This window comes from Anabrus simplex, chromosome 1 (assembly GCF_040414725.1).
Source record: "Anabrus simplex isolate iqAnaSimp1 chromosome 1, ASM4041472v1, whole genome shotgun sequence".
Lineage (NCBI taxonomy): Eukaryota > Metazoa > Arthropoda > Insecta > Orthoptera > Tettigoniidae > Anabrus > Anabrus simplex.
This window is the reverse complement of record NC_090265.1, coordinates 389,522,927-389,548,661: the sequence shown is the minus strand read 5'-3', so window position 1 is coordinate 389,548,661 and position 25,735 is coordinate 389,522,927. Positions and strand designations below refer to the sequence as shown.

Here is a 25,735-nt window from a genome sequence, read left to right as displayed (position 1 = left end):
AATTCACTGGAAATATAGCTTTTAGTAACCAGTATCCTAACTTTTATACATATTTAAAGGTGACATGAATGCATTACGGATGTTTTGTTCATTTTTAGAGCCCATTCAAGCAAACAGTGACCTAGTTCTTCCCATGAAAAAGTCCAAGGTGGACTGGAGTTCGGATGAGGACGACGAAGATGGACACAAAAATACTACTAATGATCACGACAGGTACCTTTCGCTCTCCAAATCCGACTGTAGCTGTGCCGAATGCCACATTTTGAAGTGGTGGAAAACGCATGCGGAGTTATTTCCAAGGCTGTCAGTAGTAGTCAGAAAAGTTCTCTGCACTCCTGCCACTAGTGCTGCCAGCGAGAGAAATTTTAGCCAGGCCGGTCACCTGCTGTCCAGCAAATGATCATGCTTGGAATCAGACAAGGTAGATGATCTCTTATTGATCCATCACAATTTCGTAAGTATTCTGAACATACCACGTAATCACAAGAAAGAAAACATTCTTCAAACGCTATGAATGTATGATTCTACTTTCATTTACTTCACAGGAAGAAGTGCAAACCGCCAGCTGTAGTAGTAGCTCCAGGAACACAAATGAATCCTGTGCATCAGGCAGCACCAATGACGAAAAACGAATTGTATATTTATGATTCACATATAACTTTATTTACAGGTCATAATTTGTTTATAAATTAACGCTTGTAAAAAGAAAATTGATGAGTATTTGTTTAAAAACAATCCTGCATTTCTTCTTGATCTTGCATTTGATACTAGTACAATGTATATGTGGCCGAGTCTGGAGATAGGCTACACATAGCCCACTATTATTGTGCCCCGTTTATCTAGCGAACGGAATAAAATACTATATGAAGACATTACAGTTCATAACATTACAATTATTAGATACATTATCACCTCAAAGACGAAAATCCAATAGTCTGCAACATATTAACACATTTCAAATGTAACATATACAATTTAGGTTATAGAACTGATAGTACGAAAGACATTTGTAAAATAAATAGGTGAGGATTAATGTAAAGTAGTGGCCTATGATCTCGAGTCCGGCGAAGCGCAGCTCGCTGGCTGGCTAGCACTGAGCCCGCCGGTTACTGGCGACCGACCGAGCGTTTGGCGCGCTCGGCCAGTCGCTGATGATCGGTAGCCTGCAACCGGCTGCACAGGACGCTCGGCCGCATAATCCCGAGAGTCAGAGAGGCGAGCGGTACTCGCCGGTAAAAATCAGAGATAATGCAGACCTCTAATCGAACCGTCGATCTCATCATTAGACTATGTTTTTTTCTTGTTCCTGATACTGCAAACCTAGGTATCAGGTTTTGCTCTACGATGCACTGTTTTCGAGATATTTAACATTTTGCATTTAAGCCCCAAATTTAATGACTCGAACTAGCACGACGCATTAGCCTCTAAGCTAGCTTTCTTCATAAGAGCAGCAGCCATCTTGCACAAGCACCCTTAAGGCGTCTCATAAGGAGACGTGTATAGCCGCCATCTTGTGTCCGCCATCTTCCGCAAGCATCCTTAGGGCATCTCTAGCCATCTTGTGCAAGGACCCTTAAGCCGCCTCATAAGAGCAACCGCCATCTTGAGCAAGCATCGCTAGGGCATCTCATAAGGAGCCATGTATAACCGCCATCTTGCGCAAGCATCCCAAGGGCGTCTCATAAGAACCTATGTATAGCGGCCATCTTGCATAAGCACCTTTAAGGTGTCATGTATAGCCACCATCTTGTGCAATTAGCGTCGAGAGATGGCTGCTGTAGAATTTTTCTTATTTAAATTATCCGCCACCATATTTCAAAGGTATGTACCTAAAGAGTGTAGCACTGAGGTTTGCGATGCAAGATGGCGGATGACAGCTGACAAAAAAAAGCGCGTGAGTTTGTTTACTAAACAAGAGCACGTGGAATTGTTCAATTTGCCGCCACCACATTTCAAAGGTATCTAGCTAAAGATGGCAGCACGGTGCACTCTTGATTAAAGATGGCGGATGACAGCTAACAGAACTTTTCAAATTGCCCGCTACTACATGTCATAAAGAGGGCAGCACAGTGTTCTGTGGATTAAAGATGGCGGATGGCAGCTGTCAAAAAAGCACGTGGCTTTGTTTCCAAACAAGAGCACATAGAATTTTTCAAATTGCCGCCACCACATTTCAAAGGTATCTAGCTAAAGAGTGCAGCACTGTGCTCTCTTGTTTAAAGATGGCGGATGACGGCTGTCAAAAAAGCGCGTGAGTTTGTTTCCAAACAAGAGCATGTAGAATTTGCCGCCACCACATAGAGGGCAGCACGGTGCTCTCTTGATTAAAGATGGCTGCTGTCATGTGGAATTGCCTGCCACCACATTTCAAAGGTATCTAGCTAAAGAGGGCAGCACGGTGCTCTCTAGATTAAAGATGGCTGCTGTCAAAAAGCATTTTTCAAATTATCCGCCACCACATTTCAAAGGTAAGTAGCTAAAGAGGGCAGCACTGTGCTCTATAGATTAAAGATGGCGGATGACAGCTGTCAAAAAAGCACATGGATTTGTTTATCTCACGCTAGTGAGGTTAAGTTGGTAGCACTAAGGTTTAGGCCCGCTAAGATGGCAGCACTGCCGATGACAGGTGACGAATTTACATCTACTACTATAAAGAGGGCAGCACAGTGCTCTGTGGTTTAAAGATGGCGCATGACAGCTGTCAAAAAAGCACGTGGCTTTGTTTACCACGCGCTAGTTAGGTTAAGTTGGTACTACTGAGGTTTAGGCCTGTCAAGATGGCAGTACTGAGGTTAGCGATGCGTTGTTGTCTGTCAAAAAGCACGTGGCTGTCAAAAAACACGTGGCTTTGTTTACCTCGCGCTAGTTAGGTTAAGTTGGTACTACTGAGGTTTAGGCCCGTCAAGATGGCAGTACTGAGGTTAGCGATGCGTTGTCGTCGATTACAGCTGTCAAAAAGCACGTGGCTTTGTTTACAAATTCAAATTTCCCGCGGGTGGTGGAGGAGACCTCTGGGAGGCCTCTGGCTGTGGTGGTGGTGGAGGAGGCATCTGGGAGGCCTCTGGCTGTGGTGGTGGTGGAGGTGGCCTCTGGGAGCCCGGTGGCGGTGGCGGCCGCTGAACTCTCCCGTTATACTACTTAGGGAGGATGGGACTTACATGCCCAGGTTTGATTCTCCATAAGATTTCCATCCATGACATATTTGTGAGGCAGGATTTTTATACTTAGCACTCTGTCGATGCCCGGACAGGTACAGCACATATATATTAATTTCACCGAATATAACTAAGAATCATGCGACAAGTTCATTGATGTGATTGTTTTGCAAATTTGTCAAGAACTTCAGGAGATATAAATGAAACCCTTTAATAGCTCCAAAAGTACTCATCAGGTTTTTCCAAAATAGGCACAACACTGAACTTGTCGCTCAATTCTTAGTTCTACTGGATAAAATCAGTATAGTCCCATTAAAAAAAAAACAAAGTTGCTACTGGTTTCTTGATAATTATGTGATGGAGACGAATTGGACAGTGTTTTACAGGCCCTTCCATATGATATAAAAATTTGAAAACTGTCTCTTTATATCTTTAATGGAGCAGGAGACATTTGAGATGGACGACTTGGCTGAATAAAACCTTTTATATAGATTCATTCTGTAACAAGAATAATTAATCTCTTCTATGAGAATTGCACTGACACATTTTAAATGTGGTGTTACTGGAGTATGTTATTAATACCTTGGACAGAAGAAAAGATCTTTTTCTGCCACTTTTCCCATACCTGTGGGGCCGCACGTGGGAACCATGTTGCACATGTGGATTTGGCCCTGTTTTACGACCGGATGCTCTTCCTGATGCCAACCCTATATGGAGGGATGTAATCACAATTGTGTATTTCTGTGGTGGTTGGTAGTGTAGTGTACTGTCTGAATATGAAGAGGAAAGCGTTGGGACAAACACCCAGTCCCCGGGCCAGAAGAATTAATCAAATGCGTTTAAAATCCCTGACTCGACCAGAAATCGAACCCGGGACCCTCTCAACCGAAGGCCTGCATGCTGACCATTCAGCCAAGGAGTTGACGGAAAAAAGACGAAGAAGAAGAAGAAGAAGAAGAATTTGATAATCAAAGAGCTTGTTATCCTGAATCGACTTTCCACTCTTGTTAGATGGAGCACTCTGTAGTTGTCTGGGCATGTATAAAAGACAGAAAATAGCCTTGAAAAACTAGTCGTTCAAGGAAAAGTAAACTGTATCAGGCTGTGTGGAAGAGCTCCAAGACCAGATCAAAGACGCAACTCGTGCACCTCTTTGAGCAACAATCCGGAAAGCAGAAGATGGTAGACAATGGAGACAACTGGCAGACACCATTGATTAGTAGAGTAAGCACGAGATCATGATACTCAGACACGAGTTATATGGTCAAAGGATATAAACTTCATGGTTTTGATCTGTATTGAATTGTGATCACAATAATAATTATTAAATTAATGTTGTTATGATCCACGTTTTCAATACTATAATATGCAATACTTTTTAATTAAATTACCAAACTAGGAACTAGTTTCGGCCTTGGATGGGTATCTTGAGCCTTAATGTAATACATCTAATAACTAAACAAATGTACAAAAACACAACTGACATAAAAACAAATGTACAAACACACAATTGACATTGACACATGTGGGGTGAACTATGTAAAATTTGAAAAATAAATTAGGCTCTAAATTCTTAGCATCTGGAGTATGCTCATCATCCAGACTCTTTCTTGCATTAATATTCATAGAATTTTTAGTTCCATCACTGCTAATCATAATTTCAACTGCAAATTGGGAACTGGTAAATGTTGATTCTGTAGTCAGATCATCAATCACCAAATCTACTTGAGTGGTATTAGCAGTATGCAAGCCACTGGACACCACTGTAAATAACCACCAGCTGACGCAGAACTGCTGGCGTTTTCACATCAACCAACGTAAAGAAAATGTTCCTGTTGTGCTTGTTAAAATAATGCTGAAACGCTGCCTCATATAACCTATGCCATTTGACCAACATGTGCGTGCGCGCACGCGCTCTCTCTCCCCCCCCTCTCTCTCTCTTATTTTTTCCCCCCACCGCTCCTTCTATTCATTAATTTTAACTATCATTTATTCAGGTTAACTTCATGGAAACCACAATGAATTGCGAATTTATACCAGCCACAAATTAAGAATGTGTCAGTTTTAACCATATCTTCATGTGCCACCCTGACACTGTCCAACAGCATTTCAGCATGATTTTAAGAAGCACTACGGGAACATTTTATTCACGTTGGTTGATATGGAAACATCATCTAGCAGTTCTACGTCAGCTGGTGGTTATTTACAGTGGTGACCAGTGGCTTGCACATTGCTAATACCACACGAGTAGATTTGGTGATTGATGTTCTGACTAGAGTATCAACATTTACCAGTTCCCGTTTTGCAATTGAAAATGTAATGATTAATGGTGATGGAACTAAAAATTCTATTAATATTAATGCAAGAAGGAGTCTGGATGATGAACATACTCCAGATGCTAAGAATTTAGAGCCTAATTTATTTTTCAAATTTTACATAGTTCACCCCACATGTGTCAATGTCAATTGTGTGTTTGTACATTTGTTTTTATGTCAAATGTGTGTTTGTACATTTGTTTAGTTATTATATGTAGTACATTAAGGCTGAAGATGGCCAGCCAAGGCCAAAACTAGTCCCTAGTTTAGTAATGTAATTAAAAAATATTGCATAGTATCGAAAAGGTGGACCATTATGGCATTAATTTAATAATAATTATTATAATGAGTTATATGACTGAGAAGAATGAAAGTTTCTAATAGTGTTGTATGCTATTTATAATGGAGGGATATTGTTTTCATGTTGAATCTACAGCTAAGGAAATTGAATAGTATAATACAGGGTGAACTCGAATAAAACCGACAAACTGCAGGGAATTATTCCTGACTGGAAATGGAGGAAAAAATGTCCTATGAACATGTGTCCGGAAATACATCGTTGTAACGGTAGAGGGCACGGACGAATTACATTTCCTCTTACTACTTGCAGTGTGTTTCTTCTGTTGCAGATAGTGTGATTGAACCAGCGTACTCTCAGAAGCAGAATGGTCTGGTATTCGTGCTGGGAACAAGCAGAGATGGTGTTTGTGTACGGCCAACCCAATGGAAATGGTCGAGAGGCAGCACCGCTATACCAAAACAAGTACCCTCACAGACACCAAACACATCACACAACATTTCAAGCCATTTAGGCATTTGTGTGATCATTGGTCTTTTCAGACAGACGAACGTGCAGGAAAGTGACGGACTGTGCGTACACCAGATCTCGAGGAACAGGTTCTACAGGACATGGAGACAAACCCTAGTACAAGCTCCAGGCAAGTGGCCCGCCAACAGGGTGTAAGCCAGACTACGATTATGTGTATCCTGCATGACAACCGCTATTATCCCTATCACCTGCAATGAGCGTAAGGATTATCAGCAGCGGATTTCCCTCTATAGGAAGGATTTTGTCGATGGTGTTTGCACCATGCCATCACAGTCATGGGATTTCTGTTGTCAGTCCTCTTTACCGATGAAGCAACCTTTACAAGAAATGGCATCGTCAATCTGCACAATCGTCATCTGTGGGCTACAGAAAATCCCTGGGGAATGGTTGAAGTGTCTCACCAGCATCGGTTCAGCATCAATGTTTGGGCAGGGATTCTTGGCGACCACATACTTGGACCAGTTATTATTCCACAACACCTCAACGGAGGAATGTACCTGGACTTCCTGCAGAATACTCTGGCTGAATTGCTTGAGAATGTGCCTTTGGCAATAAGACAGGTTTATGTGGTTTCTGCACGATGGAGCACCACTCCACTTCCGCATTACAGTTCGCCAACACCTCAACAACATCTTCCCCAAACGCTGGATAGGACGCGGAGGCCCTGTTGCATGGCCTCCTAGGTCACCGGAATTAAAGCCCCTGGATTTTTACCTCTGGGGACATCTGTAAAGCATTGTGTATGCTGAACCAGTTCCTGATGTGCAGACCCTTCAACAGCGTGTTCACGACGCCTGTGGCGCTATTCGGCGAGATGCCGGAATGTGCGAAAGAGTGAGGCAATCCATGACACAATGTCTGAACGCGTGCACTGCAGCCCATGGAGGCCACTTTGAACATCTGCTGTGATGTGGATGCGATTCAGCTGTGTACTGTGTTTCGGGACTATTTGTTGTCGTTGCACGCACGCATGTTCGTAGGACATTTTTTCCTTCATTTCCAGTCAGGAATCAGTCCCTGCAGTTTTTCGGTTTTATTAAAGTTCACCTTGTATAAATGGTGAATATGGTGAATAAATATAAGTAAAATCCATGGCAAATATGGGAATAAAGTCTTTGTATAATGAGCATGAGGAAATGTACCACAAATGGATATTAATATAATACTTTGCAAGTTATGTCCACAAGTTCTTTTTACGTTGTGTCTATGTGAGATCTTCAATATTATTTAATTATCCATACGTTTTCATGACAGACTTAAAGACATGAGATAGTGAAGGTTATTTAATGTAGAACCTAATACAACATGTGGGATATTATGTACGAAGTCAGCTGATAATGATTGTAACAGTAAATTAGCGATTCTTACCAAGGCAAGAATACGGTTCACCTAATAGTGTAACAGCCTAGAGCCTCTGTGGCTCAGGTAGCAGCGTGCCGGCCTCTCACCACTGGGTTCCGTGGTTCAAATCCCGGTAACTCCACATGAGATTTGTGCTGGACAAAGCAGAAGCGGGACAGGATTTTTCCCCACGTACTCCAGTTTTCCCCTGTTACCTTTCACTCCAGCAACATTCTCCAATATCATTTCATCTGGTCAATCATTAAGCATTGTACCAGAGGAGTGTGAAAGACTTTGGCAGCCGGCTCAATTCCTATCCTCACTGCTAGATGGGGGCTTGCTTTATTCATTCCGTTTCTGACCCAGTCGAATGACTGGAAACAGGCTGTGGATTTTCAATAGTATATCAACCTATGATAACCCTAGAAGTGCCCAAACATTGCATTTGCAACACGATGTTAAATAACTACAGTAAAATGACAACAATGCAAGCATGAAGTGAAGGCATTGGCTGTGGATTTTCAATAGTATATCAACCTATGATAACCCTAGAAGTGCCCAAACACTGCGTTTGCAACGCAATGTTAAATAACTCCAGTAAAATGACAACTATGCAAGCGTGAAGTGGAGGCATTTGCTTAGTCTGTTATAACATCATTCATCTTTCACTGATGCAATCATATCTAGTATGAAACAGAAGGGAAGTCTTTAATAATTTTTCCTCACTAACTGGAAATGAATAATTCAAGCACAGGGACAAACAGGAAGTCCCGAATTTCCTCTTGTAGTCCCAGTAGCTGCAAAATACGTATTTTGGAAACACTTAGGGATGGCCAAGTTAAAAACCTAATTTTCTTGTTGCACTCTTCTTCCTGTATTTCCATTGAGTGAACAATAAATTTTTGAAATCTAAGAAATTCTGTGTGTTTTGTATATAGTAATTTTAAAAATAGGCAGTTTTTTGTTAGTGGTTAAGATGAAAATCTGAATAACAAACATGTAGTTAGCTTTTCAAACTTTTGAAGGTCTGCTGCTCACCAGATATGCAAGTGAATTATCTACTACTTACATGCATGTAAAATATGATTTTTTGAGTAAAATGGTGTTATGTATGTCAAATGTTTCACATTCTATGAGCGATTTATCCGTTTTTAAATGTGTATGCAATGTCTCAATAAATGGCCAGGCATTTAGAGAAAAGCACTTGGTAATTGGAGAGTTAAGCATGTTGGAGGAGTGTTATTTGAGAGCTGACTTTGGGAAATTATTTGTTGAATGTCTTATTTTGGTACTGCATGATTGAAAGTTTATTTGTGGACCACATTATTTCTCTTCCAGGCAGACATGTATGCATGGGGTGATATTTATTTAGGCCCATGTCTAATTATAGTATTTCAGCACTGGGCACAGAGGACTGAAGCAGAGTTCAAATTCTTGAAATATTCTGAATTGTACTGTACGTTTTGTTGTTTCTGGTGGGACCACAACTACTTTCAACAAATATATGTAATTTTCGGGGGGTTGTAACGAACAGTGTTGAATGGGTGGAGGCCTTTAGCTTTTGTTTTACACTATAGGCCAATCACAATCAATTTTTGGGGTTTTCATTACAAGGACATGTCCCCTTTCCTATTTCCAATCACATTCAAGTTTGGGAGTTTTCATTATAACAACAGGCTCCCCATTTTCTTCTGCTAGTCACAAATGAGTTAGGGAGTTTTCATTATAATTACAGGCCCCCTTGCCTATTGCCAGCCACAATCAATTTGGGGTGTTTTTGTTTTAATGACATCCCCCCTTAACTACTCCCAGTCACACTCAACTTTGGAAGTACTCATTATAATGGCAGCAACCCTTGCCTACAGCCAGTCAAATTAAATTGTGCAATTGTCTTTATAAGGCAGACTCCCTTGCCTGCCATTCAAATTGTTGTCCAAGGTCATTGTTTAAGTTGCAATGGAGTTGATGAGTTTTCATTATAATGACAGGTCATCTTGTTTATTGCCAGTCACAATTGATTTGGGAAGTGTTCATTACAAAGGCAGGGTCCACCTTCTGATTTCCAATCATATTTCAGTTGGAGAGTTTTCGTTATAATCGCAGGCCGCCTTACCTACTGCCAGTCACACTTGACTTCGAGAGTTCTCATTCTAATGACAGTCAACTTAATTCTACTGCCATTCAAATTATATTGTCGAAGGTTGTTGCTGCTGCTGATGAAGTCATGTTGCTTTATAAAACTCCTTGTTAACTACATTTATTGTTCGCCCCTGTGGCTCCACAGTCACAAGGCTGACAGGAAAGCTTACACATGAACAGCCTACAAATAACTGGCCATGGGAAAGACAATTATTCCTTCAATACACACCAGCAACTTTTAAAGACTGTCCCTCAGCTTTGTTCATTGTCATTGTTAACAGGATCTGCGACACTGCACGTTAATTATAAGCTATAATTTTGATTTTTGTTCCGTATTGAAGTGCAATAATAAATAAATTGACAAGACCTTTCTAGATCATTTAGAACACACTAAAATTAAGAATAACAACATCTTCAGTAATATTTTTTGGACAAGATACATGCATGACATTCTTGTGATCTTGAACGAAAGTGCAATTAATACCATCACCACTCTAACCAATCTTAATCACATTGACCCACATATCAAGTTTACAATAGAAGAGAATGATCATAAAGTCAATTACTTAGATCTAACAATCATCAGACAACCTGGTTCATTGAGCACAGAAATAAAAGATTTTTAGAAAACAAATACAAACCGCTAACACAATCCATCAAAATTCCATACACGCACATGCCCATAAATGTGCAGCATACCATACCATAGTATGGTACACTGTACTTTTAGCACCCTGCTGTCGAAAGAACTTAAAAACTAATTAAACACCATTTGCAGTATAGCTAAATTTAATGGCTACAACATCTCCTTTATAGCGAAAAATCAATAATAAACAATATTGTATTGTATATTTACATGTTATATTTGCATAAAGGCCATGGGTGGATCTATACAATATATATACCTTCAACCACCTTAACAAAAGAAAAATCTCACAACAATTTTTTATCTACTTTTATGTTTAATAATAAACAAGTCTACCAAATCACAAACATATTTAAAAAGCATGACGTCAAAATAGCCTTCAAAACTTCTCACAGAAATATAAGATATTTTACACAATGCCAATTCTATTAATCATAGCAAAAAGTTCATCAAGTCAGGTGTTATAGACTCAATTGCAAAATTTGTGATGCATCTTATGTCGGTTAAACAGGTAGGAGCTTCCGTAAAAGATACTTGGAGCATGTTAACACCCTGAAATACAACAGATTTTTGGCCATGGGACAGCACATGGGTGATACTAACCATAAGATCACTAATATCAACCAAGACATGAAAATTCTCAAAGTTATAGAAAAAGGCCCCCGGCTCAATATCATGGAAAATTGTTTTATCCATCTGAAATAGTTTTTCAATCCTAATTTCAATCTAATGAAATTTCAGAGAAATCAAACATTTTATTTTACCTTTTAATTTCCATCTTCAGTAACCATGTCCCAGATAAAAAGAATTCTTTCTTTTATTATCTCTTTAAATTCCCCTCTCAGCAGCAGCCTGTCTTTCTGCATCTTTCAGCCTCACCTTAGACACCCCTTTTCTCCTTTTCCCTCTCTTCCCATCACTCTTCTCTTCCCTTCCCTTCCTCACCCTTCTTTATCCCCGTCCCCTCCTCTCTGTATCTTTGTGGTCTTGCATCATTTTTTGTGGTTCGGTCCATTATTAAAACGATAAAAAGCAATCTATGTTGATGACTGTTGTGGACATTCCCTTGACGTATTGTTTTTTAAGATCCACCCATGGCCTTTATGCAAATATAACATGTAAATATACAGATATAGCTCCTTTGTGTAAGATGGTAGAAATACATCATCACTGCTATAAAATATATCTGCCATGAAAATTAGCAAGTACAGTAGGTCTACTTACGTGACAGATATTTCATTAATCTGAAATTGCAATAGGCTTGATTCACTGTAGATCAGAAGGTTCATTGCCTCTTCCATCACTAGAATCCTCTCCTAAATTACTTACAAATTTGTCACACTCCACGTCTGAAACACTTCTCACATGCAGTCTCTTTTTACTCAAACAGTAACACGACCGGTGGTGGATAATTCTTTTCGTGCAATGTAAACACTTGAAACAGACACACTGGCGCATTCGGATGTTAGTTTGTGATACAGTAAAATCTCGTTAATTAGAAGTCGTTAGAATGCAGAAATTGGACTTCGAATTACGTGATTTAGAATTAACTGCCAACTTGTAATTAAGAAATGGCAACCCTCCCCGTGTCACAAAATATTCTAATAGCCATTATTGCAAGCAATTAACATTGATTGACAGTTTAAAACTTTCAAATGCCATGAGAAAACTATTTCCAAAATGTATCCAACAAGGTGCATTTACAGTATTCAAATAATGCACTTGGATAATTCACTCACAAACATAACCTCAAAAAGTTAAAATTGAAATAATTGATAAAGAGATTCAACCTATTCAATACAGAAGAATAAGAAATGTAGTGAATTACATTCCCATTTAATAATTGGTAGAAATGGTACCGGTTTCGACCCTAGTCCACGTCATCATCAGCCGATTAAGACGAAAAACAATGCATAGGATCAGTAGAAGAGGCGATATAAAAATGAAATGGGGGTAGACACTGTAAAACTTAGAAGAAGTAAAATGCAAATCACTCAAAAGAAAACACTGCGCAATTCTCTGAGCTGTAGCATAGCACACGCAGCACTAGGCAAAGTCCCACAATGTTTACGAATAGCGGAGAACAGTTAAATGAGCCAGTTTTTAAATACTGTCAGGCATAAAGTCACATCACAATCGAACACGTACGAAGATCATCTTCAACTCCTGCACGATTATGGATCTTCGTACGTGTTCGATTGTGATGTGACTTTATGCCTGACAGTATTTAAAAACTGGCTCATTTAACCGTTCTCCGCTATTCGTAAACGTTGTGGGACTTTGCCTAGTGCTGCATGTGCTATGCTACAGCTCAGAGAATTGCGCAGTGTTTTCTTTTGAGTGATTTGCATTTTACTTCTTCTAAGTTTTACAGTGTCTACCTCCATTTCATTTTTATATCGCCTCTTCTACTGATCCTATGCATTGTTTTTCGTCTTAATCGGCTGATGATGACCTGGACTAGGGTTGAAACCAGTACCATTTCTACCAATTATTAAATGGGAATGTAATTCACTACATTTCTTATTCTTCTGTATTGAATAGGTTGAATCTCTTTATCAATTATTTCAATTTTAACTTTAATATTCTTCAATACGGAACAATGAAATTTTTAACTTTAAACATAACCTCATGCAACATCATCATCATCATAATATACTTGAACTCCAGAGTTGGCGAATTAGAATGACAATCCTGTAATTCGAACTATGTCGGTCAAACAGGCCGCAATTTTGTCATAAGGTTCACTGAACATCGCAACGCTCTCAAATATAATCGTTTTTCAGCTATAAGTGAGCATCATAAAAAGTTCAGTCATGAATATACAACAATATACAATCTTTCATTATGAGCAAAAAGGCACCTTGCTCAACATTCTCGAGGGCATCCACATCAATATAGATTAGTTTTAGGAAACCCTCTTATAATTTAAATGAAATCAACGAAAAAAGAACATCCTACTTGAAACATTTGTTCCATACATGTCACAACTTCTATAATAAACGCAAACCCCACCTCCAATTCTCCAACTCAACACCACTCCTCCATCGGCCTCTCTCCACCAGCTCAGCACCTCCCTTCTCCCTTCACTCCTCCCATTCTCGCAAACACAGCTGAGCCAGCAATAGACACGATCAGCGAGAACGGGACCGCTAAATCAAGAGGGCAACAATTTAATAAGTTTAAAGTTTTCTTCACACTTATTTTTTACTTATTAGCCCAAGTTTCTCATACACACTCATTTTTTCCATTACAGATTTGAACTTCACTGGCAGTTTCCACCATGAGTCACATACATTTTAACTGGCATTTGTTTTCTTCTCAAACACAGTTTCTTAATTTTTTGCTGCCCTCTTGACTATTTTTGATTGCGAGTCAATGAAGACAGGCTGTCATTTTAAATTTTAGCACAGTGAATTTGTCCTAGTTTTTTTAAATTGTAACACACTGCACGTTTAGTCTAAGAGGTCCACCATCTCGCTATAATCACTTGTTGTAATTCCATCATGTCTCACTTATTTTCATTCTTTTCTTCGTAGTGTTTTAACATTCTTTTAGCATTAATTATGTAAAAAATTTAACCTTTTTTCACTGAAGATGGCTCAAATGAGTTGAAACATGTATGACTAATATTACTCCATCTAAAGATGGAGATGTGTATGTATTCAATAGGACGACACATTAAATTTTCCTTTGTAAAGTGAAAACTGTCAATAGGGAATGATTTTAAAATCTTGTAATGGCAGACCTACACGATGGGGCAGGCAGGCAAAATGTGCAACATTGTTTCAGTAAAAACTAATACTCTCCAATTTAAGTATAAAACACGCAATACAAGTCTGAAATGCTCCTGAACATCCAGATAATTTTAATATAACTTTTTTTTTAATGCTATTTGTTCGGGGCGTCGACCTATAGAGATCTTTTGCCCCTACTTGCACCATATGATATGAACCTGTGTGTAATTAGAATTGTAGAAGTGTAGAGTGTTGAATGTGAGGAAAGGAATGTTAAGGACAGCACAAATATCCAGTCCCCAGGCCAGGGATATTAATCATTTACAATTAAAAACCCCTGACCCGGCCAGGAATCGAACCCAGGGCCGCTGGGTGACAGGCAGACGCATTGCCCCCAACACCCCGGGGCCGGACTAATACCACTTTAAAGATTTATAATTTCATTTCATTGTTGAAATATGGCAGTAGAAATTAAAACTATACTTGTCAACAAAGCTACACAAATAGGTGATTATCTTAATTAGCATGAATACTTATTACAATGAATACTAACCATCAAATATGTCAAATCTCCCACAAAATGTAAAATACAATACTTTCATCTGAGAACAGATTCAAACATACAGTATGTAAAGGAAGTTAAATCAACATATAATACCCCAATAAAACCTAATTTCTAAAAACAAATTTTATTTAGAACAACTTCCCCCACTACTTCTCATTTAAATGGGAAGGCAACCTTGCCTACTACATGATTAAAGTAATACCATTCTACACATGTCAACTGAAAAGCAATACAAATGCACAATATTTCAAATAAATGTTTGACTGAACATTTTACTCACCTCATCAGCAGCCTCCAAAGAAGCAAACTGAGTGAAGATCTGTTCAAGCGGTTTCCGACAAACATTTGCTAACACATTTAACCTCCCACGATGAGGCATGCCCATGATTACAGATTCCACACCAAGTTCAGAAGATTTGTCTATAACCTGTTTCATAGCAGGAATGAGAACTTCACAGCCTTCCAGACCAAAACGTTTCTCACTTGACCACTTACGAGCAAGGAAGGCTTCAAACCTGCTCAACAAAGTTCCATTAATTAGCGACATCATAATAATAATAATAATCTCCCACTAAATTAAGCAACAATATATGAATTATGAAATTTTAAACACGGCAAAATCAAGTTGCAAGAGATTTTTTTTAAACGAAAATTTATCAACATGATTAACAGGTGATATAGATGTTGATTCCCATAGGGAATCTGAAATATTTGTCCTGAATGAGTAAATTTATAATACCAATATAAATGGTCCGTTATTGGACATTATAAATTTTCCAGCTAACTTATTCTTGGTTGCCAGCGTTTCGCCCTCGTGTGCTAGGGTGGGCTCATCAGTTGGTACCTAGCACACCCACCAATACGCTGGCTAGTGCATACCGTGGAGGCCAGTTAGCCTACGCAGTGGCCTCCACGGTATGCACTAGCCAGCGTATTGGTAGGTGTGCTAGGTACCAACTGATGAGCCCACCCTAGCACACGAGGGCGAAACGCTGGCAACCAAGAATAAGTTAGCTGGAAAATTTATAATGTCCAATAACGGACCATTTATATTGGTATTATGATTAACAGGTACATATGTCTTATGTAGCCCGCCTGGTGGCTATGAACATTAAGGCGTGAAATCTATATGATCTGACACCGTGATTAGCCGGCTCGAGTCCCATTAGTCAAAAAATGTCACTATCAGAATGCTGGCTGAGAAGTGATGGTATACAATTTCTAATCACTAGATTATGAGCCAAAAGTCTGAATTATATTCCACACCTCTCCACAGTGCTCATATGAAGTGAAGGATATGACCTCCATCGGATGGGAACATAAAGCCTTAAGCAGACCCTTTGGTGCTATACGACAGGAGTAGGACACTCTCCTTTTCCTGCTATCATATCAGATATCATTAACTCCTCTGATGAGGTTAACGTCGGGAAGAGCATCCAGTTGTAAAAAGTCGCTGTGAAGTTTCATCTCATTTCATACACGACCCCGTAGAGAAACTGAACAAGGGTTGGACATACATTCATACTAATAAGTGTGTCTTATATAAGCTCCACAGAATCCTGAATTGTGTGTGAAATGTCTTTTGATTAAAGAATATTAAACTTACAATGTGTGTACCTAGTCTGGCCATAAATTCTGTGGTAGGTCATCAGAGTCCTGAAACTAAAATGATTACTCAGAGAGGTAGCATGTTTCACTATTGAGTAAATTAAGAAGCTGCTTCACATCTCAGCAACACAGATAGGTTTTATGACAACGATAGGATAGGAAAGGACTAGGAGTGTGAAGGAAGTGACTGTCGCCTTCATTAAGGTACAGCACCAGTATTTGCCTGGAGTGAAAATGGGAAACCATCTTCAGGGTTGCTGACAGTTGGGTTTGAACCCCATATCTCCCGAATGCTAGCTGAAAGCTATGTGACCTAAACTGCACAGCCACTTGCTTGGCCAACTAAATTTTATCTAATACTAGCTGACCCAACAGATGTCGTTCTGTCAAAAATAAATGGCAATGGAACGAACTCAAATTCAGTCTGTACTATATGCAAAAATCAGAATAATGCAGATGACTACATTATCAACATCAAATGAGTTAACTTTCTACTGCTAACAAAAGTTAATAACAAACTACTGGAAAAACGTGTTCTCATTACCTGCAATATTAATATCCTGATTGTGAATAATGAAATGCTCAAATAGGTCACAGCATATCACCACCCAGAAATAACCCTCATTGACTGTAACATAGATGGGTACTGTTCAGGAGGTCTTCAAATTCCTCTCAGAGCCATAATTATCCCCCATTGCAAATGAAGTAATTTGATAAGTTGATGGCGTGAAGATAATGTGGCAAAAGTTACTCCTCTTTCTTCATGGGAAATAACTATCATAGAAAACACTGATTTCAATGAACACTACAATTTTTCATTGTAAAACTTTAAGGTACACGATATTTTTTGTTTGATTACCCGGTGCATAAACAAAGTTGATGGTTTTCCAACATGGGAACAGGCAACATATTGCAAAATTGGCCATGAGAGAAACATGGGTTTTCAAGATTAATGCCGCAAACACTCAATGACTGTTCCTGGGATTTATTTATGATCATAGTCAAAGTGAGCTGCACTGGAAGCTGCAGTCGTATAAATTCAAATGGTATGTCAGTTGGAATCATAAGGATGCATGGTGTCAAAACTTCTCCTTTATACTTCCCCGTTACAATGGTTGCTTCGATCACGTTGTTCAGGAATGTTTTCACCGCTAGCCGTGTGCCATTACAAAGATGCGGTTGATTGATATTTCGCAACATTATGACCACCGATCCGACCTTTAATTGAAGAATGTGAGGTGGCAATCCTGGCAAATCCAGTGAGTTCAAAAGTTCAGGTGGACAGTTGATGACATCATATTGGTTAGTAGCGGAATCAACTGATCTGTATATCCTCAAATCACCAGCAATTTCATTTTGAATATTGAAATTTAATTCATTTACATACATATTTTTGGCAGCTAATATAGCTCGTTTGCTCAACCAAATATGATCTCTGTAATTTTGAGCAACGTTTGGGAACACCTCTTGAATGAGTTCGGTTTTGGATTCAGTAAACTGATAAAAATTATCAGGAAAAGTAATGCAGCCAGTCAGAACGTCTGAAGGGAATTTGCCATTACCATTGTCAATTAGTTGTTTTGAAAATATCTCTCCAGATGGATCATTTTGCAACTCAACAAACATATCCCGGCTTAACTTTAGTATCTTGACGTGTTTCTACAAAACTGATCACTAAACATGCATTAAGTTCATCAGCTGGAGTTGACCGTGGAATCACTGGCAATGTTTGACGAAAATCTCCTGTTAACAAAATCCTCGCTCCACCAAATTGGTTTTGATTGTTCCGCAGATCTTGCATGGTTCGGTGAAATGCCTCCAAAGACTTTATGTGCCATGGTGCATTTATCCCACACTATCAATTTACATTGCTGCAAAACCTTGGCATGAAATTGTCCCGAAGTACATTTGTTGCCCCAAATGAAGTCATTTGAAAGCTGTTGCCATATTTTTGGATATTTGTAAGGAAATGTATGGAATCTGTTCCTGTTCTTGAAACCAATGAGTGCAATGGATCTGGTGGTGGAATCAATGGCACCAATTTCACTTTATCATTTGTGCAACACATTTTTGTGTTTCAATGCCTTAGAATTTTGGCAAACTGAGTTCATAGATCCAATAGCAACTCACTGGTAGGCACTGTAGTCAATTGAAACATCGTAACTGAAAGTAGCTCGATTCAAACTTGCAAGATTATTAGCTGAACGGCACACTGCACGGGTTTGTGATATTCAAATCACTTCAGTTCATTTCGCTCTTCACGTTGTTGTGCAGTCCGATTAGATGGAAAATTAGCTTGGCTTGTAGCATTTCGAGTTCTTCGACCGAAGTTGCTCCGCCCGCGTCTTATAGGCGGCACGAGTCTTGAAATGAGTACACTATACATGGAAGAACACACAAAATAAACTAATCAACCAAGGAAATTGATGAACTTGTTTGTTGAGAAGCGTTTGGTCAGATGCGTTGGTTGTGAAGCGAAGATTTAAAAACAATCAGGGTAAACGAAGGTCTCCAACTATAACAAAGAATGACACTGCATGCGACTGTCTGGAGAGCGTATGTTTGAGAGATCCGTACCGGCAGTCGAGGCAGCCAGCCAACCTCACGCGCGAAACCAAAACCCAAGGAGACATTCTTCCTGCCACAAACTGATAATTAAGCAAGATAAAAACTTGGGATTTGTTTTAAAAATAACTTCCATATCTGAAGACTATTTGCCTCGCTTTGAGCCTCCATGCAAATTCAATAGCACAAAAGTTGGCCACAGACCGACTTTTTTGTGCCTGCACATAAAAATCTCTGAACATGACTGAAAAGAAACACAAATAGTACATGTTCTTATCATTTAAATAAAAAAACAAACTTATCTACGTCGAGCTGAAATGTTCCTTTACCAGCAGTGAAAAAATTACAAATGTAGTGAATATAAAATAGGAGTTACGACATGATAAGTTCTATTGCAAGCTGTCCACTTCATGGCCGTATCAATGAGTTTAATCAACAAATTAATCTAAAAAGCCACCTAATCGATACTTTATTTCTTTTGCCTTTGGCAAACTCAAAAATACATTAACAAACACAGTACATGTTTCGACCACTTAGTGGTCATCTTCAGCTGTATATAAAAAATCTTAGATGATAACATTTAAAAGCAAGCACATTGGATCTTAAAACTATATCCCATGGGAATCCAAAAACTATTGTTCTAGATGTTTTAAATGAATTGGAAGATGGGGGGGGGGGGGGTTTGGGGGTAAGGAGATTTATGTGAATGATACTTAAATTACAGTATCGTTTACAATTGTGTTTAAAAAACTTAAATGATGAAAAACATATTTAAAATATTTAAAAGCGTCTATGGTAAAATTCTTTTTGATAAAATTAGGTGGCGTGAATAAAAAGTTCGTGTTTGTAATAATCTTCAGGCATTTGTGAGAAAATAATAACTTAATTAAAATTCGCGTCTGTGGTGCTGTTGAACACTTTGTTTTAAATAAACAAACTTTAAAATATTCTAAAGTGTCTATGGTAAGGCACTTATTCAAAAACACTTGTGCTTGAATGAAAGTTTGTCAGATGCACCAGTCTTCAGGTATTTATTGTTTATATTTAATAACTTCCTTGAGTGATATTCTTGTGGTTAAAAGGCCGTGTTGATTGTTTAACTTCCGAGAATTGCTCTTCGGAATGTGATAAAAGAAATTATGTTAGTCGCTTAACTTGTTAAAACCCTGTGGTGGCTTCTGTTATACAAAATGGCGATCTGATTCGGGCAGCTTGCCTCGCGATCTTATGTGGCAAATGAGACCATGTCACACCGCTATGACACTACGTCATGCACGAAGGCAGTTCTCCAAGGCAACGCGGATTAAACATTTGCCACATAAGATCGCGAGGCAAGCTGCCCGAATCAGATCGCCATTTTGTATAACAGAAGCCACCACAGGGTTTTAACAAGTTAAGCGACTAACATAATTTCTTTTATCACATTCCGAAGAGCAATTCTCGGAAGTTAAACAATCAACACGGCCTTTTAACCACAAGAATATCACTCAAGGAAGTTATTAAATATAAACAATAAATACCTGAAGACTGGTGCATCTGACAAACTTTCATTCAAGCACAAGTATTTTTGAATAAGTGCCTTACCATAGACACTTTAGAATATTTTAAAGTTTGTTTATTTAAAACAAAGTGTTCAACAGCACCACAGACGCGAATTTTAATTAAGTTATTATTTTCTCACAAATGCCTGAAGATTATTACAAACACGAACTTTTTATTCACGCCACCTAATTTTATCAAAAAGAATTTTACCATAGACGCTTTTAAATAGTTTAAATATGTTTTTCATCATTTAAGTTTTTTAAACACAATTGTAAACGATACTGTAATTTAAGTATCATTCACATAAATCTCCTTACCCCCAAACCCCCCCCCCATCTTCCAATTCATTTAAAACATCTAGAACAATAGTTTTTGGATTCCCATGGGATATAGTTTTAAGATCCAATGTGCTTGCTTTTAAATGTTATCATCTAAGATTTTTTATATACAGCTGAAGATGACCACTAAGTGGTCGAAACATGTACTGTGTTTGTTAATGTATTTTTGAGTTTGCCAAAGGCAAAAGAAATAAAGTATCGATTAGGTGGCTTTTTAGATTAATTTGTTGATGACAAGTTCTATGCAATGAAGATTTTGCATTTGAGGTAACATTCCAATATATTAACATTTTCATACTCAATTATTTTGTAAACCTTCTTTTTGTTAACGACATCAAATGCGGCTTGAAATTTTGGCACATTTTTCCAATTTTTCTCTTTGTAAAAACCTTACTCGGACTTCAACAAATATTTGAAAAAAAGAATTAGCCAAATTGGTCCAGCCGTTCCCGAGTTTTGCGCTTAGCAACACATTTAGCAATTCACTTTAATTTATATAGATAGATTTGCAGTTCCTTGTAAGTGTACTAGAGTTTAACTTTTCCAGTTCACAAACTTTGTACTCAAAAAACCTGGTTGCCCACAGAGCTTCTAACTCATGCTCTCCAATGGGGCCTTTCAGTGCAGTGTCATCCTCAGAGGAGCTCACTCCATAACACAGCTAAGCCCAAAAACATGACTTGCATGCTATGCTGAAATTCACACAGACAAGACAATCTGACTCGCTCATTACTAAAGCTCTCCTGAATGACTTGCTCAGGACTAGCCGACTAAGTCATGCTCACCCATGGTTGGCAGACTCTCACCAACTTTGCTCTTTGTTGCAAATATAATAGACTGATACAACTTGAAAACAATATTCTTTAAACCCATTGGTAAATAATGCAAGTATCGAGATTATTATTACTATTATTATTATTTGCGTAGTCAGGTGATCCCATTGTTTGAGAGGTTATGTCATGAAACGTGCTGCACACACACACACACACACACACACACACACACACACACACACACACACACACACACACACACACGCACGCACACACGCACGCACACACACACACAAACAAATAAAAGTTTGGTCAAATTAAGAACCTGTAATTACCTGTATATATGATGTATAATCCACAGTAACATGTGCAACACACTGGTAAATCCAGAATAACTTATCTTTGACACTAGATGGTTTTAGAATGTTCTTTACATTATAACTATGTCAATAGACATTCTAGAATTTACTAGAAGATATCTTGTGACATATTGTTACGTAACTTTTTTGTACGTACGTGAAGCTGTGCTACCAATTTCTAATGTCACCTTAGGGGTAACAGTAAAATAAATGAAGATTATCAGTAAAGTCTCAGTAAAAGTATAATAGTGAGCAGTGGAATGAAAATACGAGGGGCTCATGAAAAGAGTGCCATCAGGACTGATGATTTTTAAGGGCAAATCAAGATAGCGGGATTACAAATAACATGTATATTTTTTTCTTTTCGAACCAGTGGAAAGATAACATATACTCTAGCAAGAACAATTTAGCAGGATTTTTTTATAAATAGAAAGACTGTATAGTAAAAAAGGTGAGCATTCAAAAATAGATATCAATTAATTTTTGGTAAGATTGAGAAAATGGAACGTACAAATAAATATAAATTACTTTAGATCATAATAATTAAAGAAGAACTGACTACAAATTGAAAAAGTGCACAGTAAGAATGGAATAGACAAGTAGAATTGAACTGATACTTGGTACGATATTGGAATGCAGATGGTAAAAAAAAGGAGTATACAAATAGATACAAATAAATTTAGAGTATAACAATTAAAGAAGATTAGACTGCAAATTAAAAGGCTGTACAGTGAGAATGTAATATACAAATAGATATTAGTAAATTTAGGATATACATTAATTCTCAAAACATGGCTGATAACTAACAGGAATACCAACTAGAAGAAAGTTGTAGATGAATAATAGTTTTTACAACTATAATTAAACCTAACAGCGATGCTAAGGGTAAACATGTACTGGATAAATACACTGATGGATAAATATGTGATACACACAAAAAGCATTACAAGCAATTCCAAGTACATATTTAGAAGAAATAGGTTATAAGAAAATTCTTTAACATAAAGATGTGAGAGGTGAAGAAAAAAAAACTTGATCCAAGGGATCATAGCACACGCTTAAAATGATCGTAACAAGTTCCATAAAAACATGAGTGTACCTTAAAATGTGAAACATTAATAGAAAACTAGTTCCAAGGAATTATAGTACATACTTAGGATTTCTAGTGATCATGGTAAGTTTCATAATAATACAAGTACGCATAAAAATGTGAAATATGATGGGAAATCTTATACAAGATACAAAGATGGTACAACCTATGGTATAAAGGTTCAGGATGGAAGAAATAGGATACCAAAAGAACACAATGCGAAGTGTACGTCAGAATATAGAAGTTATGGTAGACGGCCATCCAGTTCCACAATTCCAATTTGACATGAATAAAGTTAAGTTCTCAGCGTAAGTATCTTGATTGTCCATTAAGTGTAGAGCACCCCCCAACTCCCGCCAAGAAGCCCGAGGAAAAGAATAATACACTTAAAATCGAAATAAAAAGGTCTCCATATCTCTCACCTCAAGGTAGCAGTAGCAAAGTGAAGGGCAGAGAAATATCTCGTACCTCGACGAGGTCTTGTGCTCATTCCAGTCTCGATTCCACCTGCTGAATTAGGCAGCGTGGTGAGAATATATGACAGAGAGATCATTCTGGAAAGTGTATTGTGACAAACAGCTGAGCAGGTGACGTAAGACATCAGCACAGGAAACAGATGAGCATCAAATATGGCAACCAGACGAATATCAGCGGGAGGGAGTGGAGGAGTAAACATGAAAACATATGCAGAGTAGAGATGAAGAGGTAAGTTTATCGAAAGTGTAAAGTCAGTATGTATAGCACGCGAAGTAGAATGGCACAATATCCTACTAGAAGCCTGGCCATGGTGGAGTTGAGTTATTGTTTAGTCGGAGTTGTTTTCGTGAGCTCGTGGTGTGCTTCTGACGACATGTTACAGCAGGGCCTCTCAGGGTGCATGCGCGTGGTGCATGCACTGTGCACGGTGCAAAAGACGACTTGGCTTGGTTGACCAGAGTGCAGACCCCCCACTCTTCAATTTGGAGCAATAGCGCTTACTCTCTTTTTCCTCACGCCTGTTTCGCTCGCTCCCCCTGTCTCCCTCTGCCACACTTGCGCCGTAGCGCTCCAAATCCGCGCTGAGTTGAACCGAGTATAGTCGACTATAGCCGAGTAGAGCCGAGCTTAGCCGAGTAGTCCAGAGACGAAGCGTTGATCCGAGTCATGCCGAGCGACACCGATGCACAGTGCACGCAGGTCTTGCGCCTCGATATGCACGCGTGAGATTTTGGGCGTTTGAGAGGCCCTGTGTTACAGTAACAGTAAAATGTTTTTCAAGATGTCAGTCTTAATCACCTTGTGTTTAGTGATAGGAAGTTGTTAAAAGTGGTGGTTTGTTGATGTGTGTGTGTTTAATGTGAAGTTAAGTTGAAAATAAATTAATGTACACAACTGACAGCATTTTGTGTGAGTCTTCGTGGCTACATCATTGGTGACCGTGACGAGGACGTGAGAATTTATGAGTAAATACAAGTGTGAAATAGATCAAAATGCAAGTGATACTAGAAAATATGTCCGTACAACAACTGAAGGACGATCTCACAAAGAGAAATCTTGCGACGAACGGCAAGAAGAAATCACTGAATATGCGAATACGGGAAGATCTCATCGAAAAAGGTGAAGATTAAAAAGAGAATAATAAAACTTTGTTTTACACCTATTCAATACTTAATGATGAAATCGAAGTTAAGAACCCTTTAAATGAACAATTACCAAATTTAATACAAACATTTTAACTTGATAGACAAAAATTTTCGAATATTTTCATTCCTGACAATATTAATAGTCAATCTAAAAGAACAAACACCCCCTCCAATACTACTTCAGGATATTCCCCTCCACAAAGCACTCCATCTGTTATGATGCCGGCCACTGCTAACTCCCCTCTCCACTTCCTGCGGTTACGTACCCACACATACAACACAAGGATTGCTAGTAGAACGACAGGCAGTCGTCAAACAGCCGAGAACACTAGTAGATACTTATGAAATCTTACAGGTTCCACTTTTTTCAGTACAAAAACAATGTTGTCATATGTTTTACAACATATCCTTAATTGCAGTACTAGTTTTGGCACTAATTATGGTGCCATCATCAGCTGCATGACAGTAAAGAGAAACTTGGCAATACACATAAAATATACAACAACATATTCACATAAATAACTCCTTAAGACTTTGTGTTGAATTGTGTAAGTTCAAAATTAACCCAGGTTACTACAAGTTAACAACTTATAGGTCAAAACAGTAAAAACAAAAGTGAAAAATCCTATCTCAAGATAATGAGTTGGATTCCATTATTTAGTAATACTTAATACTTTTTAACCTCTGTATATCAGTTCATTGGCATTGAACTCCAAGGTCAAATACAATATTAGAGTTAAACAGTATAGATCTAAATTCAAATTTATAGTATTAAGATGTTCATTCCACAGGTATAATACTTTTAAAATCTTATGCCCATAAAACTCGTGTTCCGTTATTTATGTTATAAATAGTAAAATACGCCGTCTTCTGAAACTTGGTGGTTGTAGCAAACTGTAAAACTTGTGTTGTCTGATTAGGTAGAACTGTGACAATATTTGCCCTGAAGATGTTAAACAGACTAACGTTGTGCTGCAGCCGCTACGCTAAGTCTATGGCCGTTGAGGATCCGGTATTGAACTTAACGTTCCTTTCCTCACATTCACCACTTTACACCTCCGCAAGTTCCAAATACAATCAGGTTCAAAACATATGGTGCAAGTAAGGGCAA

The 25,735-nt window shown here is 38.4% G+C and overlaps 1 protein-coding gene across 1 annotated transcript in view; it reads right to left on the bottom strand.

The window, feature by feature from the left end:
- The window catches only part of LOC136866433 (2-oxoglutarate dehydrogenase complex component E1), a 250,108-nt gene that overhangs the window by 138,376 nt on the left and 85,997 nt on the right, over nt 1-25,735 (bottom strand). The window contains exon 6 of the mRNA XM_068226528.1: nt 15,008-15,242. Within this exon, the coding sequence (XP_068082629.1) occupies nt 15,008-15,242 (235 nt within the window). The remainder of the gene's footprint in view (nt 1-15,007; nt 15,243-25,735) is intronic.